Source organism: Lissotriton vulgaris, unplaced genomic scaffold (genome assembly GCF_964263255.1).
Source record: "Lissotriton vulgaris unplaced genomic scaffold, aLisVul1.2 SCAFFOLD_6972, whole genome shotgun sequence".
NCBI lineage: Eukaryota > Metazoa > Chordata > Amphibia > Caudata > Salamandridae > Lissotriton > Lissotriton vulgaris.
In genome coordinates, this window is record NW_028246082.1 from 39,497 (window position 1) to 63,280 (window position 23,784).

General features: G+C 44.5%; 1 protein-coding gene across 1 annotated transcript; it reads right to left on the bottom strand.

Annotated features, from left to right (window-relative positions):
- Positions 1 to 10,644: 10,644 nt before the first annotated feature.
- Positions 10,645 to 12,120, bottom strand: LOC147666146 (uncharacterized; the record flags this gene model as incomplete). Its single annotated transcript, XM_086949270.1, is given in 1 exon segment — positions 10,645 to 12,120. A coding segment is annotated over 1 exon segment (1,476 nt), but the record flags the coding sequence as incomplete, so codon positions are not given.
- Between the last annotated feature and the right edge of the window lie 11,664 nt (positions 12,121 to 23,784).

Genomic DNA, 23,784 nt, shown 5'->3' on the forward strand with positions numbered 1-23,784 from the left:
ATGAGACCTTCCCCTTTTGCTCGCAGTTTCCTCTTCCTCTCCCACGAGCTCTCCTTTTCCTCACTTCTCCGCACTGTATCTTAAACTGGATGTATTGATTCTCTCACCTACAAGCTATTGTCCCTTCCCTATCACTCACTAACACTCTAATCCACCTCTACTATTTAATCCGATCCACCGTCATATGCACTTTAACACACTTGTTATGGTTCTTTGACTATGTATACATCATCAAATGTCTGTATTGATACTATGTTTATTATCTACGCTGTTATACTGCACTTCCTGCATTTACACTGAATTATACTACTGCATACCTGAACTCTGATTCTTACCACACCCCATCCCTCCTGCTTACCTCCTCTTATCCCTTGCTACAAATCCCTCTCCCCCTACCTGATTAACACATTATACCACCCTGGGCATAAACCTCTACCTCTCTGCCCCGTGCGGTGCGGCTACTGTGACCACCAAAACTACCCTCCCTCCTCTAAACCTCCCCCCTTCTTTTAGCCTACCTGCCTATTCCTCCCCTGCTAAACCTCTTCATCATGTCCCACCTCAATACCGCCCTTGCTCCTTGCCCTCCTCCTGCCCTTACCGACAAACACGCCGCCCTCACCAAACATGGACCCAACTGCTGGACCATCCCATACCCTCCCTACCTCTCCAAAAATGCCAAAAAGAATCTTAAACATAAACTCCTAATCCGACATCCCGAAACCCTAATCGAAGACAACTACCACAGCCCCACGTCCCCCATTAAAGTAACTATATCTTCTACACCAAACGCCCCCCCAAATGGAAGAGCAGCTTCTTACGGCACCTCCAAATCTCGAGCGCAATTAAATTCCCCCATTGCTCCAAACTCACCACCTCCCCTACCTCTCTCCTCCCTGGTGAAATATCCATTTCCACCTACAAAACTGGAAACATCCTGATCCAAGCCTCCGAACAGCACCTCACATGCTTTGAACTTCTCTTCAGCACTCTCTCTGTCCAGCTATCACTACCCACACCTCCCCCATAACCCTCTCAATACCCCAACCCCGCCCAGCTCCCCACCGCCTCCACAATGCCGAACCCCCTCCCTAACAACATCCCCCCTCTTGATCCCTCCCATGTCGTAATCCGCTCCCCCCTCCCCGCACCCTAGCATGCCACCTACCAGCCCTCCACCGCCTCTCTTAGACAGACTCCTCATCCCCAGAACATAGCCGACCCAACTCCTAACCCCCTCCCTAATGACTTCCCCTCTCGTGAACCCTTCCCTGTCTCAATCCGCTCCCCCAGCCCCACACCTGCTCCCACTCATGACCCCTCTCTGCTCTCCCCCACCTCTTTGGGACAAACTCTACTCCCCCTGGACTTTCCCATCCGTAAGGGCACTTCTATCCCCTTTTCCCCTATCCTACCTCCCTCCTTGAACCTGGCCCCCCTCCTATCCCCTACGACACTCCACCAAATTCCCTTGATCCCTAATGACAGCCCACCTCCAATTCCCTATCTCCTTCCTAGCACCCCTCCTCCCCCTCCTAACTGTCCCATAACGTCCATAGCCCCTCTTTCCCCTGCCCCTTCCTCCACAAACTTTACCCCCAATCAGTACGTCACTACCACATCCCCCCTCACCCACCACACTCCCCCGCTCATCTCCCCCTTTCCTCCCCTCTCCCCATCAGTCCACCTGCCATCCTGCCCATCCCATCCTCCCAATTCTGGTCCACACCCCACCCCCCTCCAATGACCTTCCCAAATCCTCATATTAACACTGAACTCCCGTCGTCAAAGCCTCCTGGAGTACAACTATCCCCTAGCGGTAATCCATCCCACCCTAACCAATCCGTCCCCTACTCCCCCTCCATTCCAATCACGCCCAACTCCCTCCTATCCATCCTCAACCAAGCACTTTGTAACATTGACTTCAATCTCTCTACCTTGGTGGATGAACTTACCCTATTCAGGAAAGACTTTAATCGGTTCAAATCTGACAAACTCACAGCCAGCCCCACCTGGCCCCCTGCTCCTTGCGCCAACCCTGCTCCCACAGACCCCCTCGAACCTTGAATACCTACTCCGCCCACAATCTCTCCATACTCTGCAACACTTATACGAACAAACCCTCGCCTAAAGATCTGCCTCCCCCTCACTCCAAGATTCCTGTTATCCTGGGGATGAACAGAACCCCCGACTATCCTAACTCCCCCAGACCCCCCGCAACTCACCTCTGTTCAACTACACCCTGTCACTAGCAACAACCCTAAACCCCTCAACTTCATGCTTGTGAATTGCCGCTTGGCCGTCCGGCATGCAACCAAAATCTCAGAAACCATTCTTAATGAAGATACCGACATTGCATTCCTCACTGAAACCTGGCTCAAAGACCACTCCACGCCCATCCTTGACCTTCTCGCCCCCCCTGGCTACTCTATTCTCACAAAAGACAGACCTGTAAGAATAGGTGGAGAACTAGCAATAATTTTTAAAAAAGAACTTCAACACTCCCCAATCACCAACGACGACTATTCAACCTTTGAATACTTAGGAGCCAAACTTAAAATTAAAAACACCCCTCATTATGGCTTCATAATATCTATCACCCTCCTGGTGAACCCCTTCCTTTTGCCGAAGAACTTTCGGACCTTCTAACTAAATCTCTACTCTCCAACTCCAAAGATATCCTCCTAGGAGATCCTAACCTGCACTGGAATGAACCTGATGACCCTACAATCAACCTTCTCAATAACGTTCTTGAGATTAGTGACCTCAAGCAACTCTGCCACTCCCCTACCCACGCCAAAGGAGCCATTCTTGATGCCATCATCACCAACCCTGACCTGCCATTCTTAACCAATATCATCCCTATCGACTGGTCTGACCACCATCTCATTTTATTCCCGATCTCCCCTCCAACCCCACCTGTTCCTATCAAAAACAACAAAACTATTATCTTGAGCAGAAATCTTAAGCAAATCCCTCCCGGCACCCTTGAACTGAAACTCCAATCCCATCTCATACTCACCCCCCAAATCCAAATGAACTCACAGAACACTTCAGGAGGGGGAAAATGCGTCCTGTGTCAGTATTACTTACTCACTAACACAGGCGCCTTTTATAGCGCTGTCAATCGCGTCACCAGCCCAACCAAGCCCCCTATCGGAAGACTCCATCCTACCTATCAACTAAACTGAAATAATCTGGCTGCACCGGAACTCTGAGAAGCTCCAACTCTCTCCTCCTCATACCCCCTCTCCTCAAAAAAAGCTCCTCTCAATCCCGCTCCTTCTCTGGCAAGGCCCCAACAATCTGGAACAACTTCCACAAAGACCTTCGCTGCAACCCCTCCTATGCCAACTTTCAAAGAAACCTTAAAATACACTTCCTCACTAAATATTGGGGAATGTATACCCCTGCTCTCCTTTCTGTATATTTGTTTCCTGCATCGCTTTGCTGCTTTTTTGAGTCCTCCTTGCACACTGTAAAATAGCTATATACTATGAAATTTTTGTTTCTTGTAATTGACGTTCTCCTATATGATTTGTACTCCTCACACTATGTACTCTAAATGGTTCCTCTAATCTGTATCTAACCAAATATGGAACTTGTTTTGCTGCTTTCCTGTGTATTACCCCTGGTATGTAAAGCGCTCTGATACCCTTGGGTGGAGCTAGCGCTACATAAAACCTTCAAAATAAAAAATAAATAAAATAAATATCTCCTGATAACAGGTGAGTAAATTGGCATTCATAGTTCGACTGATTTTTGAGGATTTTTTTTAAGTTCCAAAACTCCACACTTAGAAGAATTTCCAAGTGAAACCAGTCAATGTTGGACTATGGTAGGAACTTCATGTTACTGTAACTATGATAAGAATTCATTTTATGATCAGTAGTGGACTGAAAGATGCAGCACTGAGGTCTCTCCTGATAACAGGTGAGTAAATCGGAATTCATAGTTCGGTTGATTTTTTAGGACATTTTTAAATTTCCAAAACTCCACACTTGGAAAAATTTCCAGGGGAAACCAGTCAATGTTAGCCTATGGAAGGAAATTCAAGTTACTGTAACTATGATTAGAATTACTTTTCAGGATCAGTAGTGGGCTGAAAGATGCAGCACTGAGGTCTCTCTTGATAACAGGTGAGTAAAACAGAATTCGTAGTTCGGCTGATTTCAGAGGAATATTTGTACGTTTCATAAATAGACACTTAGAAACTTTTCTGGTGAATACCACACATTAGATTCTTATGGAAGGAAATACAAGTTACTGGTAAGTATGCTTAGATTTACTTTTCAGGGACCGTACTGGGCTCAAAGAAGCAGCACTGACGTCTCTTGTGATAACAGGTGAGTACATCGGAATTCATAGTTAAGCTGATTTTAGAGGAATATTGTGCTCAATAGTGAAGTAAGGGGGTAGGCCTGAGGTGACATGTGTGCAAACACGCCCTGTGGCGCGTTTTAGATTGGGGAATTAATTCTGATTCAATCCTGGGGTCCCCTGTGAGCCAACTAGCCCACCAGGTACCTCCAGAATGCGCCAGGGAGCTGTGTTGCAGAGAGGTGTTCAGAGGGCACACCCCCTTTTTACAACACGCTGCAACGCAGCTCCGTGGCGCTTAATGTAGGTACCTATTGGACTAGTTGGCCCCTAGGGAACCTCTGGATTGAAGAGGAATTAATTCCCCAACTTAGAACGCGCCGCAGGGCATGTTTGCACACATATCACCTCAAGGCCCGCCCCCTACCTTCACCACTGTGCAAACGCGGCCCCGTAGCGCATTCTAAGTTGGGGCATTAAGTCCCTTTGCATACTGGGGGTCCCTGGAGGCAAACTAGCCCACCAAGAACCTCCAGTATGCGCCAGGGAGCTGCATTGCAGAGAGGTGTAATGAGGCCACGCCCCTTTTTACAACACTCTGCAAAGTAGCTCTGTGGCCTTACTGGAGGTACCTGGTGAGCTAGTTGGCCCCCAGGGACCCCCAGTATTCAAGGGAAATTACTTCCCCCTCTTCAAAGGCACTAGGGGGCGCGTTTGCAGAGTGGTGCAGGGAGGGGGCAGGGCTTCAGGTGACAGATTGCACCACTCTGCAACACAGCCCCCTGGCGCATTTGCAGAGGGGAACTAATTCCCCTTGAATACTGGGGGTCCCTAGAGGCCAACTAGCCCACCAGGAACCTCCAGTATGTGCCAGGGTGCTGTGTTGCAGAGAGGTGTAAAAAGGGGCGTGGTCTCTTTACACGTCTCTGCAAGGCAGCCCTCTAGCGCATACTGGAGGTTCCTGGTGGGCTACTTGGCCCCCAGGGACCCCCAGTATTCAAGGGGAATTATTTCCCCCTCTGCAACCACACCTGGGGGCGCATTTGCAGAGTGGTGCCTTTATGTTTTCTTTTGGGATCAGCAGTGTATGCTACCCTGCACGTATCCCGGGATTTTTACAAAAAAAAATGTTGGGGGGGGGGCCTTGGGGGTCCTTGTGGGACCCCCTGAGCAGGCCTAGGGGGTCAGGAACCTCCAGTATGCGCCAGAGGGCTGCATTGCACAGAGGCGTAAAAAGGGGCAAGGCCTCATTACACCTCTCTGCAATGCAGCCCCATGGCACGTTTGTAGAGTGGGAACTAATTCCTCTTGCATACTGGGTATCCCTGGGGGCCAACTAGCCCACAAGGAACCTCCAGTATGCGCCAGGAGGCTGCGTTGCACAGAGGTGTAATGAGGCCCCGGCCCTTTTTACACCTCTCTGCAATGCAGCCCCATGGCGCGTTTACAGAGGGGGAACTAATTCCACTTGCATATTGGGGGTCCCTTGGGGCCAACTAGCCCACCAGGAACCTCCAGTATGCGCCAGGAAGCTGCATTGCAGAGAGGTGTAATGAGGCCATGCCCCTTTTTATACCCCTCTGCAACACAGCCCCCTGGCACGTTTACAGAGGGGAAACGCATTCCCCTTACATATTGGGGGTCCCTGGGGGCCAACTAGCACACCAGGAACCTCCAGTATGCACCAGGGAGCTGCATTGCAGAGAGGTATAATGAGGCCACGCCCCTTTTTACACCTCTTTGCAACACAGCCCCCTGGCACGTTTACAGAAGGGGAACTAATTCCCTTTGCATATTGGGGGTCCCTGGGGGCCAACTAGCCCACTAGGAACCTCCAGTTTGCGCCATGGGGCTGCGTTGCAGAGAGGTGTAAAAAGATTTGTGGCCTCTTTACACGTCTCTGCAAGGCAGCCCCCTGGCGCATACTGGAGGTTGTTGGTGGGCTACTTGGCCCCCAGGGACCCCCAGTATTCAAGGGGAGTTAGTTCCCCCTCTGCAAACGCACCAGGGGGCGCGTTTGCAGAGTGGTGCCTTAATTTTCTGGGGGGGATCGGCAGTGTACGCGTACCCCGTGATTTTTCTCCCCCCAAATTTTTTGGGGGCCCTTGGAGGTGCTTGTGCTACGCCCTGAGCATGCCTAGGGGGTCAGGGTGTTTCTACCTTTGGCATATATTGGATTATACAAAGACTGTTTGAGGCAAAAGTAACATCAATTGTCCAAAGGTGTCCTTCATAAGCATTTCCAAACCTACCCAAATCAATGTCCCTAGGTCGTTTCCACCACAGTGCACAATCATGAGGTCAGGGTTTTGGAGATGCAAACAGGTTTTAACCAAAGGCAACAATTGATGCCACTTCAATCCTCTCTATCCAAACCATTTAATGTCCACAGTTTGTAAACCTAGGTCTAAGTCAATACGTCTCTGTTCTGCATACCACTTGCACCGGAAAACATAGCTATGTCCTACGATCCACACTAGCATTTTGAAGGTATGGCTGGAAGGTATGGAAAGATGTCTGTAGCTCATGCAGTTCCTTCGTAGAATAAGAGATATCTTTAAAGATGGGGAACTAGTTTCTTTTCACATACAAAATGGTACCTGATTGGGAGATGAAAACCATTGTTTTTTAAAAGTAGAGTGCACATTCGTTTTGTGGAAAAGTATCATTGTGATTGGTTGAGAAAAAGCAGTTTGCATGTTGAGTAAATATTATAGCATAAAATTTGCTCAACTCAACCACACCTGCTACTTGCATTTGGAAGGCACTGTTCGAACTTAAAACAATCGTGAACTTTTAACCTGCACGTTCCGTTAAATGTTCAAGAAAATGTTGCAAAAAAAATATTGTTATGTTTAAAAAAATCGATGAACTTCTAACCTCCATGTGTTGTAGAATGTTCTAGAAAGTGTGTTGATAGAATACCTTGCATTTCTGACTTCGATGTGTACTTGAATATTAACCGCATCGCTGCTGCGGCGATTTTTGCGCTGTGCGGCTTTTTTCGATTTACCGCGTTACATGACGAGCTCAGCTCGTCATCAGCACACGCCACCCGGGGCTGATGACCAGCTGAGCTTGTCATCAGCTGCGAAGGGGTTAAAAAAACTGTTTGTATGGAAAAGTAGAAAGACAGTAATAGAGAGAAGTTTTGAAAGCTAAAAGAATCAAGGAACTATTGTTTTTTGTTCTTTATTGCCTACTGGTGGTCGCAAGCAGGTAGTTACCACTGTTACCGGTCTGAAAGTGCGATGTTGCTCAGAGTGGCATGGTGCTGATATGATATGGCGCTACACTCGGGTATGAAACCGAGAGTCTAAACCGTGAGGTCATTGCTGTAAAGTGATGTGGTCTGGTGTTTGTAGCATACGTGTGCAAGTAGTGTTAGTAAGCGTTTATAATAATAGTTACATTTGTAAAGCGCCTGGTTACACTGAGGCCAGTGTGACCCCGCACTACGGTTGCAGAACGGAACAACAGCTCAACCAACAAAACAATTTAAAAAGTAGGGAATAGATGCATCTTCAGAGGATCACTGAAATAATATCGAGGGACAAAATATCGACTTGCCAAAATATCGTGGACAAAATATCGACAGTCAAAATATCGAGTTTGTATCTACAAACAGGTAAGTACAAAAATATCGAGTACAAAATATCGTTAACAATAATATAGATGTAAAAAATATCGACTTTATTAAAAACAGTGTTAAATTAAATTAATATTAAATTTTAATTACTAAAATATACTTAAAACGACTTAAATTAAATTATAATAATTAAATAATAAATGAAAATAATAAAAATAATTTTTTACAATCTTATTTGTTGACCCTGAACCCTAAAAATACCCCTTTACCCAAAAACCCAAAACTGACCCTGAACCCTAAAAATACCCCTTTACCCAAAAACCCAAAACTGACCCTGAACCCTAAAAATACCCCTTTACCCAAAAACTGAAAACTGACACTGAACCCTAAAAATGCCCCTTTACCCAAAAACTGAAAACTGACCCTGAACCCTAAAAATACCCCTTTACCCAAGAACTGAAAACTGACCCTGAACCCTAAAAATACCCCTTTACCCATGAACTGAAAACTGACCCTGAACCCTAAAAATACCTCTTTACCCATGAACTGAAAACTGACCCTGAACCCTAAAAATACCCCTTTACCCTAAAACTGAAAACTGACCCTGAACCCTAAAAATGCCCCTTTACCCAAAAACTGAAAACTGACCCTGAACCCCAAAAACACCCCTTTACCCTAAAACAGAAAACTGACCCTGAACCCTAAAAATGCTCCTTTACCCAAAATTTATCAATATTATTTAATTACCAATTAATTTTTAATTAACAATAACAATAAAGTAAATATATTAGAACATTAGCTGTCATTATTTTAATAATTAATATTATTTTTTCCAAATTAATTACTTAAAAATAACACAAAATTATATATATTAAAAATGTACTCTAATTAATGTAATTAACTAATTACAATTAATTAATTAACAATTAATTACTAATACAAAATATGTTCAAAATTATATTAATTAATTAACTAATTAATATTAATTAATTATCAATTAATTATTAATTAAAAATATTAACAAACATATATTAATTAATTAATTATTATTAAATTACTTCCCACCCTATTCCCCTATAAACCCACAACCCGCTACAGAATTACATTACGCAATTATTATAAAAACAAAATTCATTTAATAAAATATTTTATAACATTAATACACACTATTCACACATATTATTACATAAAAATACACTATAAAATATTATATATTATTAAAAATTCGATATTTTTGCTATCTATATTTTATACAGTCGATATTACTTCACTTACCTGAAAAACGATATTTTGTAGTCGATATTATGTCCAGTCGATATTTTGTCCAGTCTATATTTAAAACTCGATATTATGTCCAGTCGATATTTTGGAGTCGATATTTTGTCTGTATACCATCTTCAGACCTTTCCGGAAGACCGACTTAGAGCACTCCAGCTGGAGTGCCTGAGGGAGCGTGTTCCACAACCGGGCAGCAAGGTAGCAAAACGAGCACCCACCCATCCTGGCTCTCTTGATTCTGGAACAAACACCTTACTTATCCCGCTGGACCTTAACAGTCTAGTCGGTACGTAAGGAGTTAGAAAATCATGCAGGTATGTGGGCCCCTTTCTTTGCAGAATCTGATGGCTCACACACAGAGCCTTGAATTTTACTCTCTCCCTAATGGGAAGCCAGTGTAGCGAGGCTAGCGCACCAGTAACTGAGGCCCACTCCGGGAGCATGAGAACTAATCTTGCTGCTGCATTCTGGATACACTGCAAACGCTGCAAGCATCTGGCAGTTGCACCCAGATACAGAAGATTGCCATAATCTAGGCGAGAGGTTACCAGTGCATGAACAAGAATTTTTCTAGATACAGTGGGGAGGGTATCAAGGGTTTTCCGTAGACTCCTTAAACTGCCAAAACAGGTACCTGCCACTCACCTGGTATGATAGTCAAAAGACAGCTTGTTGTCTACCCAAATCCCAAGGTTTTTAGCTTGTTCACAAGGTGTGGGAGTCGGGCCCAATGACTGGGGCCACCATACTGAGGTCCATACTGATGGAGCCTTCCCTATCAACAGCACCTCGGTCTTGCTGCCATTCAACCTTAGGCAATTATTTGCCATCCATTAAGCCAGTTCTTGAAGGCAGGATACAAAGTTGGAGGCAGCTGCGACCCGGGCTTGAGTCAGAGAGACCACCAGCTGGGTGTCATCAGCATAGGATAGGGCATTAATCACAAATGTATCCGAGATTTTAGCCAGGGGGGCAACATAGAGATTGAACAGTGTTGGGATCAATATTGAGCCCTGAGGCACCCCCTGGGTCAGCTTGATGTTTCTAGAGTAATAGCTGCCCTGTCTGACTGAAAAGCTACGCTTAGATAAAAAGAACTCCATCCACTTTAATGCTCCGCTAGCTACACCCCTCCCATCAAGATCATGGAGCAAGGTATGATGGGCAACAGTTTCGAACGCGGCACTAAGACCTAAAAGAATTAAGGCCGCTGTTTGTCCTTCGTCCACATACTTCCGGATGGTCTCAGTGGAGTACAGCAGGGCAGATTCCGTGGAGTGAAAAGCCCGAAACCCAGACTGGGAAGGGTGAAGTAGGTTGTTGGAACAAATATGTGCAGTGAGCTGTGTATTTACAATCTTTTCCGCAACCTTTGCAAAAAATGGGAGCAGGGAAATGGGGCGCAAATTGTCAAGTTGGTCAGCGCTAATATGGGGCTTCTTCTGTAAAGGAAATACCATCGCCTCCATCCACATTTCCGGAACCACTCCTGATATAAAAGACAGTTCTAAAAGGTGTCTCATTAAAGGCTCGAGTGCGTCAATACTCCCTCTAAGCACCCTGGAAGTAGCCGGGTCCCTAGGTGAACCTGACTTGATGCTAATGGCAATCTTTTTAAAAATGTCCTGAGGAGGCACAGTGAATTTGTAAGGACACTGCCTTTCAGACACATCCACAGATTCCTGTTCCGCTCTTTTACCCTTACGAGCTGAATCAGGAAAAGAAGAATAAATCCTCTTCACCTTATCTGCAAAATGTTCAGCGATTCGATTACAAGACTCCTCAGAGCCCACAATGGGTGCTGCAGCAGATGTCAAGGAGCAAATTTCTTTAAAAATCTTAAACAGCTCTTTTGTAGCGTTCTCTGTTGTTTGGATCCTTACGTTAAAGTAAGCTGACTTCACCTTCCTAATGAGCGAGTGGTAGTGCTTGAGGCTAATTTTATACTCTACTTCCAAAAGGGCTGAGAAATCTTTTCTTCAGCATCTTTCTTATTGTTTACAAATGGATTTAGCGGTTTGTAGCTCTTCACTGAACCAAGGAGCTGATTTACGTCTATTCATGGACATTTTAGTTGACCAAGGTGCGGTGCAGTCAAGAGCAAAAATTATACGTCTCTCGAGTGCTTTACACATCTTCTTCACATCCTGTCCAGAGGAAGGGCCATCCCTTAAAAACAGCAGATTAAAAGCCTCCTGTGAAAAGCCAGCCCACTTCCTTCTTATTATACCATGCTTAGCTCTCTCCTGTATCTTAAGCAGGGGCAGTTTTACCCTAAACGTGATCAGAAAGTGATCTGACCACAGCAACGGGAGCGGAGGTTCCATTTCCAGCGCATCCCAGTTGGCAAAAATAGGGTCAAGTAAATGACCCAATTTATGAGTTGGAAGTTCAGATTTTAAAAATTGTTGCAACATTTCCAATTCTTGGCGCAACTCTTGTGCCCCGGAGTTAGACGCATCATCAAAATGCAGATTTATATCGCCCAGCAACAATAACCTTTCATACTGGAGGGCTGGCTGAACAAGGCAATCGATGAAGCTGGGTATAAATCGCGAGTGGGGGTCTGGAGGTCTATAAATCAGTAGCCACTTCACGACATAGTTAGTAGCTAAACTTATAGTGAAGAAACCTGCCTCGTCACCATCAGCTATGTCAGCAGATACAAGAGAGCATTGAAAATCATGTTTATAGATGATTGCGATGCCCGCTCCCTTCCCTGACAATCTATCCAATCTCACAATCCCGTAGCCACTGGGAAGTGCCTCCAGTATTTCAGGTGTGGAATCAGTGTCTAACCATGTCTCAGTGAGATATATAACATCTATTTGATCTTCCAATAATAGGTCACATATCTCAATTCTGTGCCTCCTCAGGGATCCACAATTTATTAGCGATAGCCTAAACACAGGGCCTACCCCCCTGATCTCCATTTGTTCTTTTGCCCTGAACGAGCAATAGCTGCATTGCCAGCCCTCCCCCCCAACATTAATGCTGTGCTTACATCTCGCATCCAGGGATGGGCAAAGAGCGCGAAGTCGCTGGGGGCTGTAATGGCGTCTCTCAACGAAACCAACAGGGAGTGGGAAGCGAACTACTGACCGCTACTGTATGTTGATAGTATACCAGAATCGGGAAGCGAAGTAGTTATGCCTATCGGTGTGAAGACTTGGGGATGAAACCGAGCTGATTGCTGTAAAGTGATGGGCTCTGGGTGCTGTAGGATACTAGCTGCTGTAGTGTAAATGTGTAAGTAGTGTTAGTATGCGTTTAAAATATATAGGGAGTGGGAAGCAAACTACTCACCCCTACTGGTGTGAAGACTCTGGGATTAAACCGTGAGCCTAAATTGTGAGCTCATTGCTGTAAAGTGATGTGCTCTCGGCGCTGTAGCATACCTGTGGAAGAAGAATTAGTTTACATTTATACAATATAGGGAGTGGGAAGCGAAATACTTACCCCTATCGGTCTCAATACTCGTGGATGAAACCATGAGCTCATTGCTGTAAAGTCATGTTTTCTGTGTAGTATTCCAATGTAAGTCATAGTAGACTGTTAGTATGTAATTCTACTAGAATCTAAGTATGTAATGTTAGAATGTAGGGCTGTCATGAGGTGAAACTTGCGGAGTTTGTACATGGTGCTGGATTAGACGATTGCTTTGCTGTCTGCTCCTGTTGGTGGTTGTTTCAGGTGTATTGTTTTCTTGTAATAAATCTACTTATTGGATCCACTAGTGTCTGCCTCTTCACTACATAAATTTGGTGACGAGCGGGAAAAGGGAAAAAGATGGCACCACTCACCAATATTTAAAAATTGCTTGTGTTATGCTGAAGACCCGTTTTCTTTGTGTATCTGTTTCTACTCATGCTAGGGTCATCGGCTCATTGAACTATGTCAGACTTCTGGTAGGATTCATATTTTTAGATTTTGTGCTTCCTCTCCTTCTTTACTACATTCTGGTCGCTGTACTACACGTGTGTAAGTAGTGTTAGTAGGCGTTTATACTAATGAATGCATCATGGTCCTAGGGAGGACAACCTCTCAGGCGCAGCTCATACAATGTCCCGGGGTGTGCATTCGCGGGACATTTGTGTTTGCTATTAGAGCGTGGTGCATGGTTTCCACCCTGTGATGGCAAATACTTGTTCGACTACTTGAAGCGAAAGGAGGAAAACCTTGTATAGCTGTAATAGAGTGGATGCTGATGGCAAAAATGGAGACAAAAGAAGAAACAAATTCTAAAAAAGCGGGGTCTCACACGTTCTTTTAAATGAGGCCCCTGGTGGGTAATGTTCTGTGGCCAATCCAATTATTATATTGCGGGGTCTCTGTAGGACTGCGGATCTTAATGTCACATGTAAATTAGGCGCGGAAGGTCACAGAGACGTTTTGCAGCCTAGGCGAGTGCCACCTTCCCGGGTATTGTTTACTAATTGCTCGGGGGTTCGAGGCCAACTCAAGTCCGGGGATCGCCACAGTCCGGGGCGTTATTTAAATATGCAGGGTGGGCCTCAGCAGTCCCTGAAGACTCGGTGGTCATAGACAGTGCCTTAATTGTTCTAAAATCACAGGTGCACTACTTATGGTGTTATAAAGTGATACACTCATAGAACTCTTGCAGTTGTGCAATTACCCAGGCTTCATTTGTCTAATAGTCATTTAGATTATGTTTGGTAGGTGCACTCTAATATTAAATAAGTTTGTCCTTAAAATGTCTTATAAACAGATGATTTTCACAATAAATAATAGACAAGTGTTCTCAGAAAAAGAAGAGCTATACCCTAGTTATTTATTTGAAAAAAAAGTAACCTTTATTAAAACACAAATAAATAGAAACGTAACTTTAATAGAACGAACAGTATAATAAAAAATCATGGGTTGGACTCCAGTGGAAGCAGCGTACGAAACCTGCAAGACAAAAATGAAACATAAGTATGTGTGCTATGTGGAAGAGGTAAAGAAAGGTAGTCCGCATGAAAGGACCATAGTGAGAATGGAAGGGAGGGGGAGTGGGTGGAAGGGGAGTGGGTGGAAGGGAGAAGGGGAGGGAAAAGTCAAAAGAAGAGAGGGAGGAGGAGACAGAGCGACGGCCTACTGCACCCAGCCCTTAATGTTTACTCTCCCGCCACCAGTTTGTCTAGGACGCTGGGTTCCGCGAGAAAGAGTGTGGTCCAGCAAGTCCTTAAAATGAAATATATGAGGCCAGAGATTATGGGCCATATTATCAGGGAACGGCAATAATGTTATCGCCGCTTTAGCGGCAGGAAACTGCTGCTAAAGCGGCGATAAGGGGTTGATAATATGCCCTTGTGAATTATCATAGAAGTCTAGGTTCTGGTGTGAACCTGGGCTTCTATAGTAATTCACAAGGGCATATTATCAACACCTTATTGCCACTTTAGCTGCAGTTTCCTGCCGCTAAAGTGGTGATAATGTTATTGCCGATCTTTGATAATATAGTCCTACATTATTAGCTACGGGAAAATCGCTTGCATGCACCTGTGTACCCAGGTTGCTGCACCCAGGGTGCTGCCCCCCAGCCCCTACCCCCGCACTTTGCTCAACTGTAGGTCTTGCACACCGAGGCTTCACTGCTCACATGCCACCACTGGTGTGTCGCACGACGTGTTGGTGCAAGCTCCTAGTCCGCTGTACGTTTGTACTGTAGACCAGGTCTCCGGTCGGGGACGATGTCTTGATACCACGATGGAAGGTGTCAGAATGCCCAGGGCATCATTGCAGGGTCAGATCCCGCTCCGCCCTTCTTGAGGCAATCAATGGAATGTCTGAAAAGGGAGAAAAAATGTAATGGTGGAAACGTCTGGACGTAAATTCAGGTTTATTTCAAGCTTGATAGAAAATAGGAGTTGAGTGCATCCTTCGTTTTTGAAGTACGATCTACCAACTGTTAGCGGTAATCGTGGTTCAAAGAGGAGTTGAAGTGCACGAGAATACACAATGTTAAATAATAATATGTTATACCAACGTTCACATACAAAGGAACAGAGCGAATGCTAGAAGCATAATGTACGCGTGTAATGCAGTGGCGGAGCCTGTGTGCATGTACACTTAGTAACGAGCTCACTACAGTGTCCTGAAAGCCGACACCATGTGCCTGTAGGGCAGCACTGCCCGCTGGCTCAGGCCTACAGTACGGTCCAGCAGGTCCTTAAAACGAGACCAATGTGACTGAATGAGGTCAGAGATCAAATCATTACGCACACAAACATCGCTTTTTTGCACGTGCACAATCTGGGTGATGCATCTCACCCCTCCCGCAGCACAGCGCTCAAGAGGTGTCTGTAGGGAAGCACTGCCCGCTGGCTCAGGCCTACAATACAGTTCAGCAGGTCTTTAAAATGAGACAGAGATGAGACTGAATGAGGTCAGAGATCACATCATTAAGCACAGCAATATCGTTTGTTCGCACCTGCGCAGCCAGGCTGAAGCACCCCTCCCGCCGCACCACGCTCAATTAGAGGCTCTGGGCACCCAGGCCTCTCTGCTTACCTGCTGTCATTGTTTGAGCAAACACTACGGGCAGCAGTGCTCACAATTCAGATGGAGTGTTGATTGCAGGAGAGTGTACACCTCATGGATCCCTTTCGTAGACAACGGACAGTAGGGCTCACAATTTAGAGTAGGGGTGGAAGGAAGTCGCGGAAGGCACAATCCCGGAGAGGCATGGACATTGAAGCAATCTCCGTGCCTCTCCGCGATATTTTCGTTTCGCGAGTCCGCCCTCCGCCGGCCGGCTTCCTGCTTCCCGCCCGCCTGCCTCCCGCCCTCCTTATTACCCGTGCATGCGCATTTTCCAAAGATAAAGCCTCGATTGGGAAGATTGCTGTGCAGTAAGGTAAGTTTGCTTTTAAGTTATATCATAGCCTTTTAATTTAATGTAATAAGGCGGGAGGCAGGCAGGCGGCCAACTTCCGTTCCACCCGCGAATGGGCGGAAATTTGCCCTATTTTTCTGCCTTCTTTGCGGAAGGCGAAAAGTGCAAATTTCAACCTATTCCGTGGGCAGAACGGAAATGTCCGCCCACCCCTAATTTAGAGTCCGTGTTAATTGCCAGGATGGTGTACACCTCATGGATCCATTATTTTTTTTTCTTGCGCATTGTGATATGCGAGATGGATGCGGCATATCACTTGAGGTAGTGTGGAAGAAGAGGGACGTGTGGCGTTGTGGTTATCCTATTTATACGTACGCAAAGTGGGCTGAGCATGCATACGCCAGGCCAGCGTAGGGTTTGTGAATAATTATTCCGGGGACCTGGGTGTTGTTCAGTTCTTGTCTGGCCAGGAAGTGTACATATGTGTGTTTCTTTTGTAGTTTTGACCTCGCAGAGTGTGCACTTTAGATTAGTGTAGCATGTGTTGGGAGGGCGGAAACTATCATTAATGAGATGGTGTTTGAATAGATTGAATGGTGAACATTACATGTCGTTGTCAAGGTTGTGGATATGTGCAGGCACGCATGTCAATGGTGTTCGGTATTATTGGAAGTGTTGCTATCGCAAAGTGTACACATGTGAATGTGCTTGGATGGAGGGAGGATCAGCAGTGAGGCTACGTCATACACAGCGATAACCCTCATTACAGTCAAGCAATGTATGTAAAACGTGAATCTGAAAGTCTCACATATGACACACTACTATACTGATAAAGCCTGACAACAGAGCGTACAGCAATACAAATCTATACATTACTGTTTACTGTTTTTTACATGTGATCTAGGATGTGCACTCTGCCCGTGGCTGATGATACTCCTTAGAGCCACCAATACCCAGGCCGAAAGGAAGCACAATAATGTGCTCACACATACACCAGGGGCATTGTGTAACATATTTGTTTTTTGATGGAATGTTTGAGATGCATGGCAATCACACGTGGAAGGCTAATGTACAGAGCATGACTATTGATCAAGATGATCGTTGCATGTTGTGTGTAATATAAGATATGTGTATACATGAAAACACTTTTCAAAAAGCTTTCTAAGCAGAAGAGGTGTCTCTCATCAAACGCTGTAGAGAGAATGAGTAAAATGGGTGGGGTCGTCCCACTGTTACAATGGGAAATTTTATGAACCAATCAAATGCTTTTTATTAAGGTCACATGGCAATCTCGCACTGAGCGCGCAAGGAGGCCGCACCTGATGCGATTTTGACAAAATATATTTATCATAATATAAGTTTATTACAGTTAGAAATATATAAATGTTTAAAATATTTTAGATTATCGCTTACTCTCATATACTGTTTGAAGTTATTTAGATATACTTTTGAGACAAAAAAAAGGGAATGGCGTGCCCGGCGTGATACTACACATCTGTGAAGTAACACAAGGCCTGGCAGCGTGTACTCATCGCATACGCAAAGCACAGCCGTCGTGTCCCCATACGTACATGACGTAACACGTGGTTTGGTACTGCGCACACGTCGGATACCAAAGTAGCTCTTGGGGTGACTTCATGCGTATATGATGTTATGCGGGACGTGGTGCCACGAAGTCGTCGGATTCAAAATGCGCATCATTTACGAGTTTAGCAATATGGCGGATAGGATTCATGTGGTGATGGAGCTTGGTACGCTACCGGTATGGGAGTGCAGTTTTCTCTAAAAAAAAATATATATATACATATTTTTGGGGAAGATATAAAATATTACATCATTTTTAAAGTAAAAAAAAAGAAGTATAATAAAGTTCAAAAATATTTTTTTTTAAACTTGAAAAAATATAGGTTTTAGAAACATTAAAATATGAAATTATCATTTAAAAAACCTTCGAAATTCACTGAAAAAAACATAGGTTTTACAGACGTTATAGTTAGGAATTTGCATTTAAAAAATCTTTGAAATTCAATGAAAAAACCATAGGTTTCAGGGACAATATAGTTAGTTAGACATTTGGCTCATATAAAACCAGAGAAATTCGCCTGTTATAGTTAGTTGAGCTAACTATAACTCGGGCGCCCACAATGCACTGCTGATGATGTCACATATTACATCACTCATGACATGGCCAGTGACATCACTGATGACATCACTGATAACATCTCAAATGACATCACTTATGACATCACTCATGACATCATCATGAGTATTTTAGTGGAGAAGAGTCTAATAGGGTGGCATAGAGCGTAGTAAAGATTTGTACAGTGGAGGAGAGTAGACTGGAGTAGCATAGAGTGAAATTGCATAATGGGAAATAGCATAGAGTGGAGTTGCATAGAGTGTAATAGCAAATAGTGGAGTAGTGTACAGTGGAGTGGCATACAGTGGAGTATCATAGATCGGAGTGGTATAAAGTAGAGTGCTTTATAGTATATTAGTGTATATTGCAGTAGTGTGCAGTGGAGTGGCGTACAGTGAAGTAGTGTAGACTGGAGTGTTGTGTGGTGGGGTGGGGTAGAGTGTAATAGCTTACAGTGAGGTAGCATACTTTGGGGTGGGGTAGAGTGGAATACCATACAGTAGGGCGGCAACGATTTAAGTTGCATACAGTGTAACAGAGCAGATTTGAGTGGTGTACAAAGGAATAGTACAGAGTGGAGTACAATGGAGTGGAGTAGAGTACAATAGTGTGGAGTGGATTATCATAGAGAGGAGTGGCATGCAGTGGAGTGGTGTAGACTGGAGTGGGGTACAGTGGAATAGCATATAGTGGAATGGCGCCCAATAGACTAGCATTAGAATGGGAGTGAAGCGGTGTACACTGGAGTGGCGTAAAGTGGAATAGCGTATAGTGGTGTGACATACAGTAGAATAGAGTTGAGTGTTGTACTGTATAATGGTGTAGAGTGGAACAGCATATAGTGGAGTAGACTACAGTGCAATGGTGTACAGTGAAGTGATGTAGACTGGAGTGGAGTAGAGTGTAATAATATACAGTGGAGTGGCATATAGTGGAGTGGCATCTAATTGAAAAGCGTAGACTGGAGTAAAATAGATTGCAGTGGAATACACTGGTATGGCACAGAATTTAGTAGCACACAGTGGAGTGACATACAGTGGAATAGCGTAGAGTGGAGTGGCATACAGTGGAATGGTACAGAGTGTAATAGCATATACTGGAGTAGAGTATAGTGGAGTGGCATACAGTGGAATGGTAAACATTGAAGTTGTGTAGAGTGGTGTTGCGTACATTGTAATAGGGTAGAGTGGACTGGCGTAGAGTGGAGTAGTGTACAGTAAAATATCATAGAATGGAGTGGCATAGAATGTAATAGTGAAATAGTGTACAGTAGAGTGGTCTACAGAGAAGTGGTGTAGACACAAGTGGCATAGAGTGGAATGGGGTAGAATGTGATAGCATACAGTGGAGTGGCGTACATTGGAGTCGTGCCCAATGAATAGCATAGAATGAAGTGGCACAGAGTGGACTGCAACACACTTGAATGGCTTAGAATGGAGTAGCATACAGTAGAGTAGCATACAGTGGAATAGCATACAGTGGTATGGCATACAGTGGAATAGAGTGGAGTGGCATACAGTGGAATGGCATAGACTAGAATGGCATATAGTGGAGTAGCATCCAGCGGTGTACAGTGATGTGGTGTAGGCCTGAGTGCCATACAGTGGAATGGGGTCGAGTGTAATAGCATACAGTGGAGTGGCGTCCAATGAAGTGGCATAGAGTGGAGTGCCATACACTGGAATGGTATTGAATGGAGTAGCACACAGTAGAGTAGAATACAGTGAAATGGTGTAGAATGGAGTATCATACAGTGGAATAGCATAGAGTGGAGTGGCATAGAGTGGAATGGCATAGAGTGAAATGGCATATAGTGGAGTAGCATCCAGTGGAGTGGAGTGCAGTGGAGTAAAGCAGACTGGAGTGGCATACTATAGAGGTGCGTACAGTGTAAGAAGGTACAGTGTAGTGTCTTACAATGGATTTGCGTATTGTGTAATAGCTTAGAGTGGAGTGCCATAGAGTGGAATCTCATATGGTAGGAGAGGCATAGGGTGGAATCAAAGAGTGACATACCATTAGTGGAGGGGAGTACAATACAGTGGTGTAGCATATGGATGTATGAGACATTTAGCAGCAATGTAGATTATGATGTGCGGAGTAAGGCAAAATAGCGTATTGCTCTGCCTTGCATTTTCTCCAGATTTACCAATCAACCCAAGGCAACGCATGGTGGACTTCCATTGCTTTGTAAATCTGGCGTCAGTATTGCATTGCCCATGCAACACCATGCCTGAAGCAAGGGTACTGCAATCCAATAATACAGCGAGGCCTTAGTTATATTTTGCTGGCTAGACATAACGTGGTAACTTTGCAGTGTACCATGGAGAGTGAAAAGGCAGACTGTTAGAAATGAGGGTCTCTAGTTGGCAGAGGTAGGCACCTCTGTCTAAATAGGGACCCTTGCTTCTAGTCAGGGTAAGAGGGATACTCACTTCAGATAACCCCTGCTCACCCACTGGGTAGCTTGGCACGAGCAGACAGACTTATCCCAAGGCAATGTGTAAAGTATTTGTACTCAAGACACACAATAATAGAGTGAAATGGACACCACACCAGTGCAGAAGAATTAAGGGGCAGATTCACGAGGAAGTGCCGCAGAGTGGCACCGTAAGCCCTTTGGCTGCGCCATGCTGTGGCACTTCCAAAGCACAGGAATGCAACATATTTACAATAATATGTGTGCTCTCCCCTGCGCTGGCGCACAAACAGCTGCCTTGCGCCAGTGCAGGCACCATGGTGCAAGGATGCCTGCGTCATGGGGAGATTGTTTTTGTGCAGGAACAGTCACCTTTCTGCACAAAAACAATCACTACAGGCATTTTCCTCCTTCAATGTGTGCTGTAGAATGCAGAAAGCATTGAAAGAGGAAAAACGAGGAGAAATGAAAACATTTCTCCTTCTTGAGCCTCCCTACGCCTCACCTGGGGAGGTGTAGCATTCACATGCATTTCCGGATTCACAATTCCTCGTAAATCTGGAAATGGTCTTGTTCCATGGGTGTTGTGTGGGAACACCCACAGCAACACCCATGGAACGCCCCTTTCACGCAAATTACTGCTTGTAAAGGGGCCATATTTACAAGGACAGGAAAAGCCATGCAGGGTGGCTTTTCCTGTCCTTCTAGATATGGGGCATAAAAATACGCCACCGGTACATCACAAAAAGTGACATACTGGTAGCACAGGGGCCTTGTGAATCTGCCCCGAAGTATCTTTATCTAAACTCAACAAGACCAAAACGACTAAAATTAAACATAAAAGAATAAACTTACTTTAAAAAGGTTTTAAGCAACTGGGTCCATGGAAAACAATAGCTGCGTGATTTCTGTCAAAGTACCTGTAGTTACGACAAAATTCACATGCTACAGAGATGGGAAGTGTCCAGAACAAAATGAGATATGTCAGTTCCTGAGACCATGGAAAGGCAATGCAACAGTTCTGTTGCACGCAGGAGAGGTAATGCATCGTGTCCGGTCTGTAGGGGGAAGTGATGCATCGATTTCAAGACGATTTTAGTATGCGGGTGATGCGTCACGAAAACTTGCTGCACAGGTACTATGCGTGAAAATCCATGATGCGTCGGCAATCAATGCGGCGGTGTCAAGCGGTGCTGCATCGGTTTCTTCAGCCACGACCTCTCGATCCGTCGGTTCCGACAGTGGCGTGGCTATGCGTGAAGATACTTCTCGCACAGCGGTGCTGCGTCGGAAAAACTGTTGCAAGAAGAGCGATGCCTCGATTTTTTTGTAGTTGTGTTGCTTTTCCAGCTCCCAACAGCAGAAACAACCTCCATTGTCCCAAGACTGTCACAGGCCCCTTCTGTCAGGTCAGAACCACCAGCTTGGAAGTTCAGGGGAGCTGGGGGGGAAGTCTTTGTGTCCCTGAGACTTAAAAACAGGAGACAAGCTCTACTCAAGCACTTGGAGATCTTCTTCAAGCAGGGAACACAGCACACAGCAAAGCCCTTCTCCTTTCCTTTTTTTTTAATTAATCTCAGAGATTTGTTACACAAATAATTAGATTGAATGACAAACACTGTACAAAATCTGGTATTGTCCCTTTCACATCATGAGTCATTTCCTAAAAGAAAATCAAGTAATAGCAGTATTTACATAAATACAAAATTCATTGTGGAATTTTTCCATTTCCCTTTTTAATAGATCTAATTTGGAGAAGCAGTAAAACATATGTATTGCCTCTGCTGGTCCGACCCTGCACCTGGGACACATATCATCCTCCCTTTTCCCCCAAGTGAATAGTTTGGCAGGTGTATAGTATAGGTAAAAAATCGTCTTGAAATGTTGGGACTTTAAATTAGCTGATAAAAGCTTTCTTTTGGACAGCTAAAGTGACATATCTAAATCTATATCTTTGTTTATTATTCTGATGGCCCATTTGCTCACTGTTTTCTCTATATCATCGGGGGCTTCGTCCATCATTTTTCCATATAAATGTTTTATTCTACAAACCGATCCCCCCAGGGTCTCAAACAATGTAATCTTTGCCATAAAGATCACCTGTCTCCGTTTACCAAAATATCCCTTGATTTGGAGATATTTAAAAAAATGTCTAGCAGGTATTCCACACTCTCTCTGCAAATCAGGAAAAAGATGTAGTTGAACACTTGCGTAGATATCTCCCACTATCCTCAAACCTGGCTGCTCCCATTGTTTCCCGATTTTATCATAAAAGGCCAAGGTAAAGAAGGCGATCGCCAAATAGGTGTATACCTTGTAAATTTTTCAATACTCCAGTATTTTTTTATTTCTCCCCAATTTTTCCAGGCATTCCTAATAATTTTAAATCGCACCTTTTTAAAATAGTTAGGTTCAAGCTGGCGAAGTAGCGGTGCTCTAGCTCCTTCCCCAAGTGCCAACTCATAGATTATAGGAAGTTCCTCTGCTCCCATGATTCTCTCTTTACCATCCTTTTCAAAAAGAAGTACATTCATAAATTGCAGTAGCGCTGCCCAGTGGTAAAAAATGAGTTTGGGAGCGGCCCACCCACCCCGTGTTTGTGGCAATGTGAGAAGCTTTTAGGGATCTCCTAATCTTACCATATAGCCAAATAAAGTTGCTAAATATGGCATCAAGTGTTTTAATTATTTAACCTTCAATTTCCACTGGAAGTGCCCTAAATAAATATAATATCTTGGGGAGCACAACCATCTTAAGGACGTTGAGCCTCCCTATGCTGGTCAGATGTCATGAATTCATCCGTCTGAGATCCGCTGATAATGTATTGATCATTGTGTCAAAATTAATTGTTGTGATCCAATCTACTTCCAGAGTAATCTTGACCCCAAGATAGATGGCCATGGGGACTCGCCTATTATCCTGAAAGATAATGTTATCAGTGCATATTATTTGGGTCTTAGTTTTGTTCAGTGGATATCCAGACTCCTGCCCAAATGTGATAGCCATGGCTTCAATTTCCTTTATTGCCTTATCCGGGTTTGATGTTAATACCGCAATATAGTTTGTGTAGGCTAACACTTTGGTTTCGAACCCCTGCGTTACAACCGAGATAATGGCTTGATTCTCCCTAATCTGTTGAATAAAAGGGTCAATGTATGAAGCAAATAAGATTGGGGAGCAGGGACAGCCCTGCCTTGTTC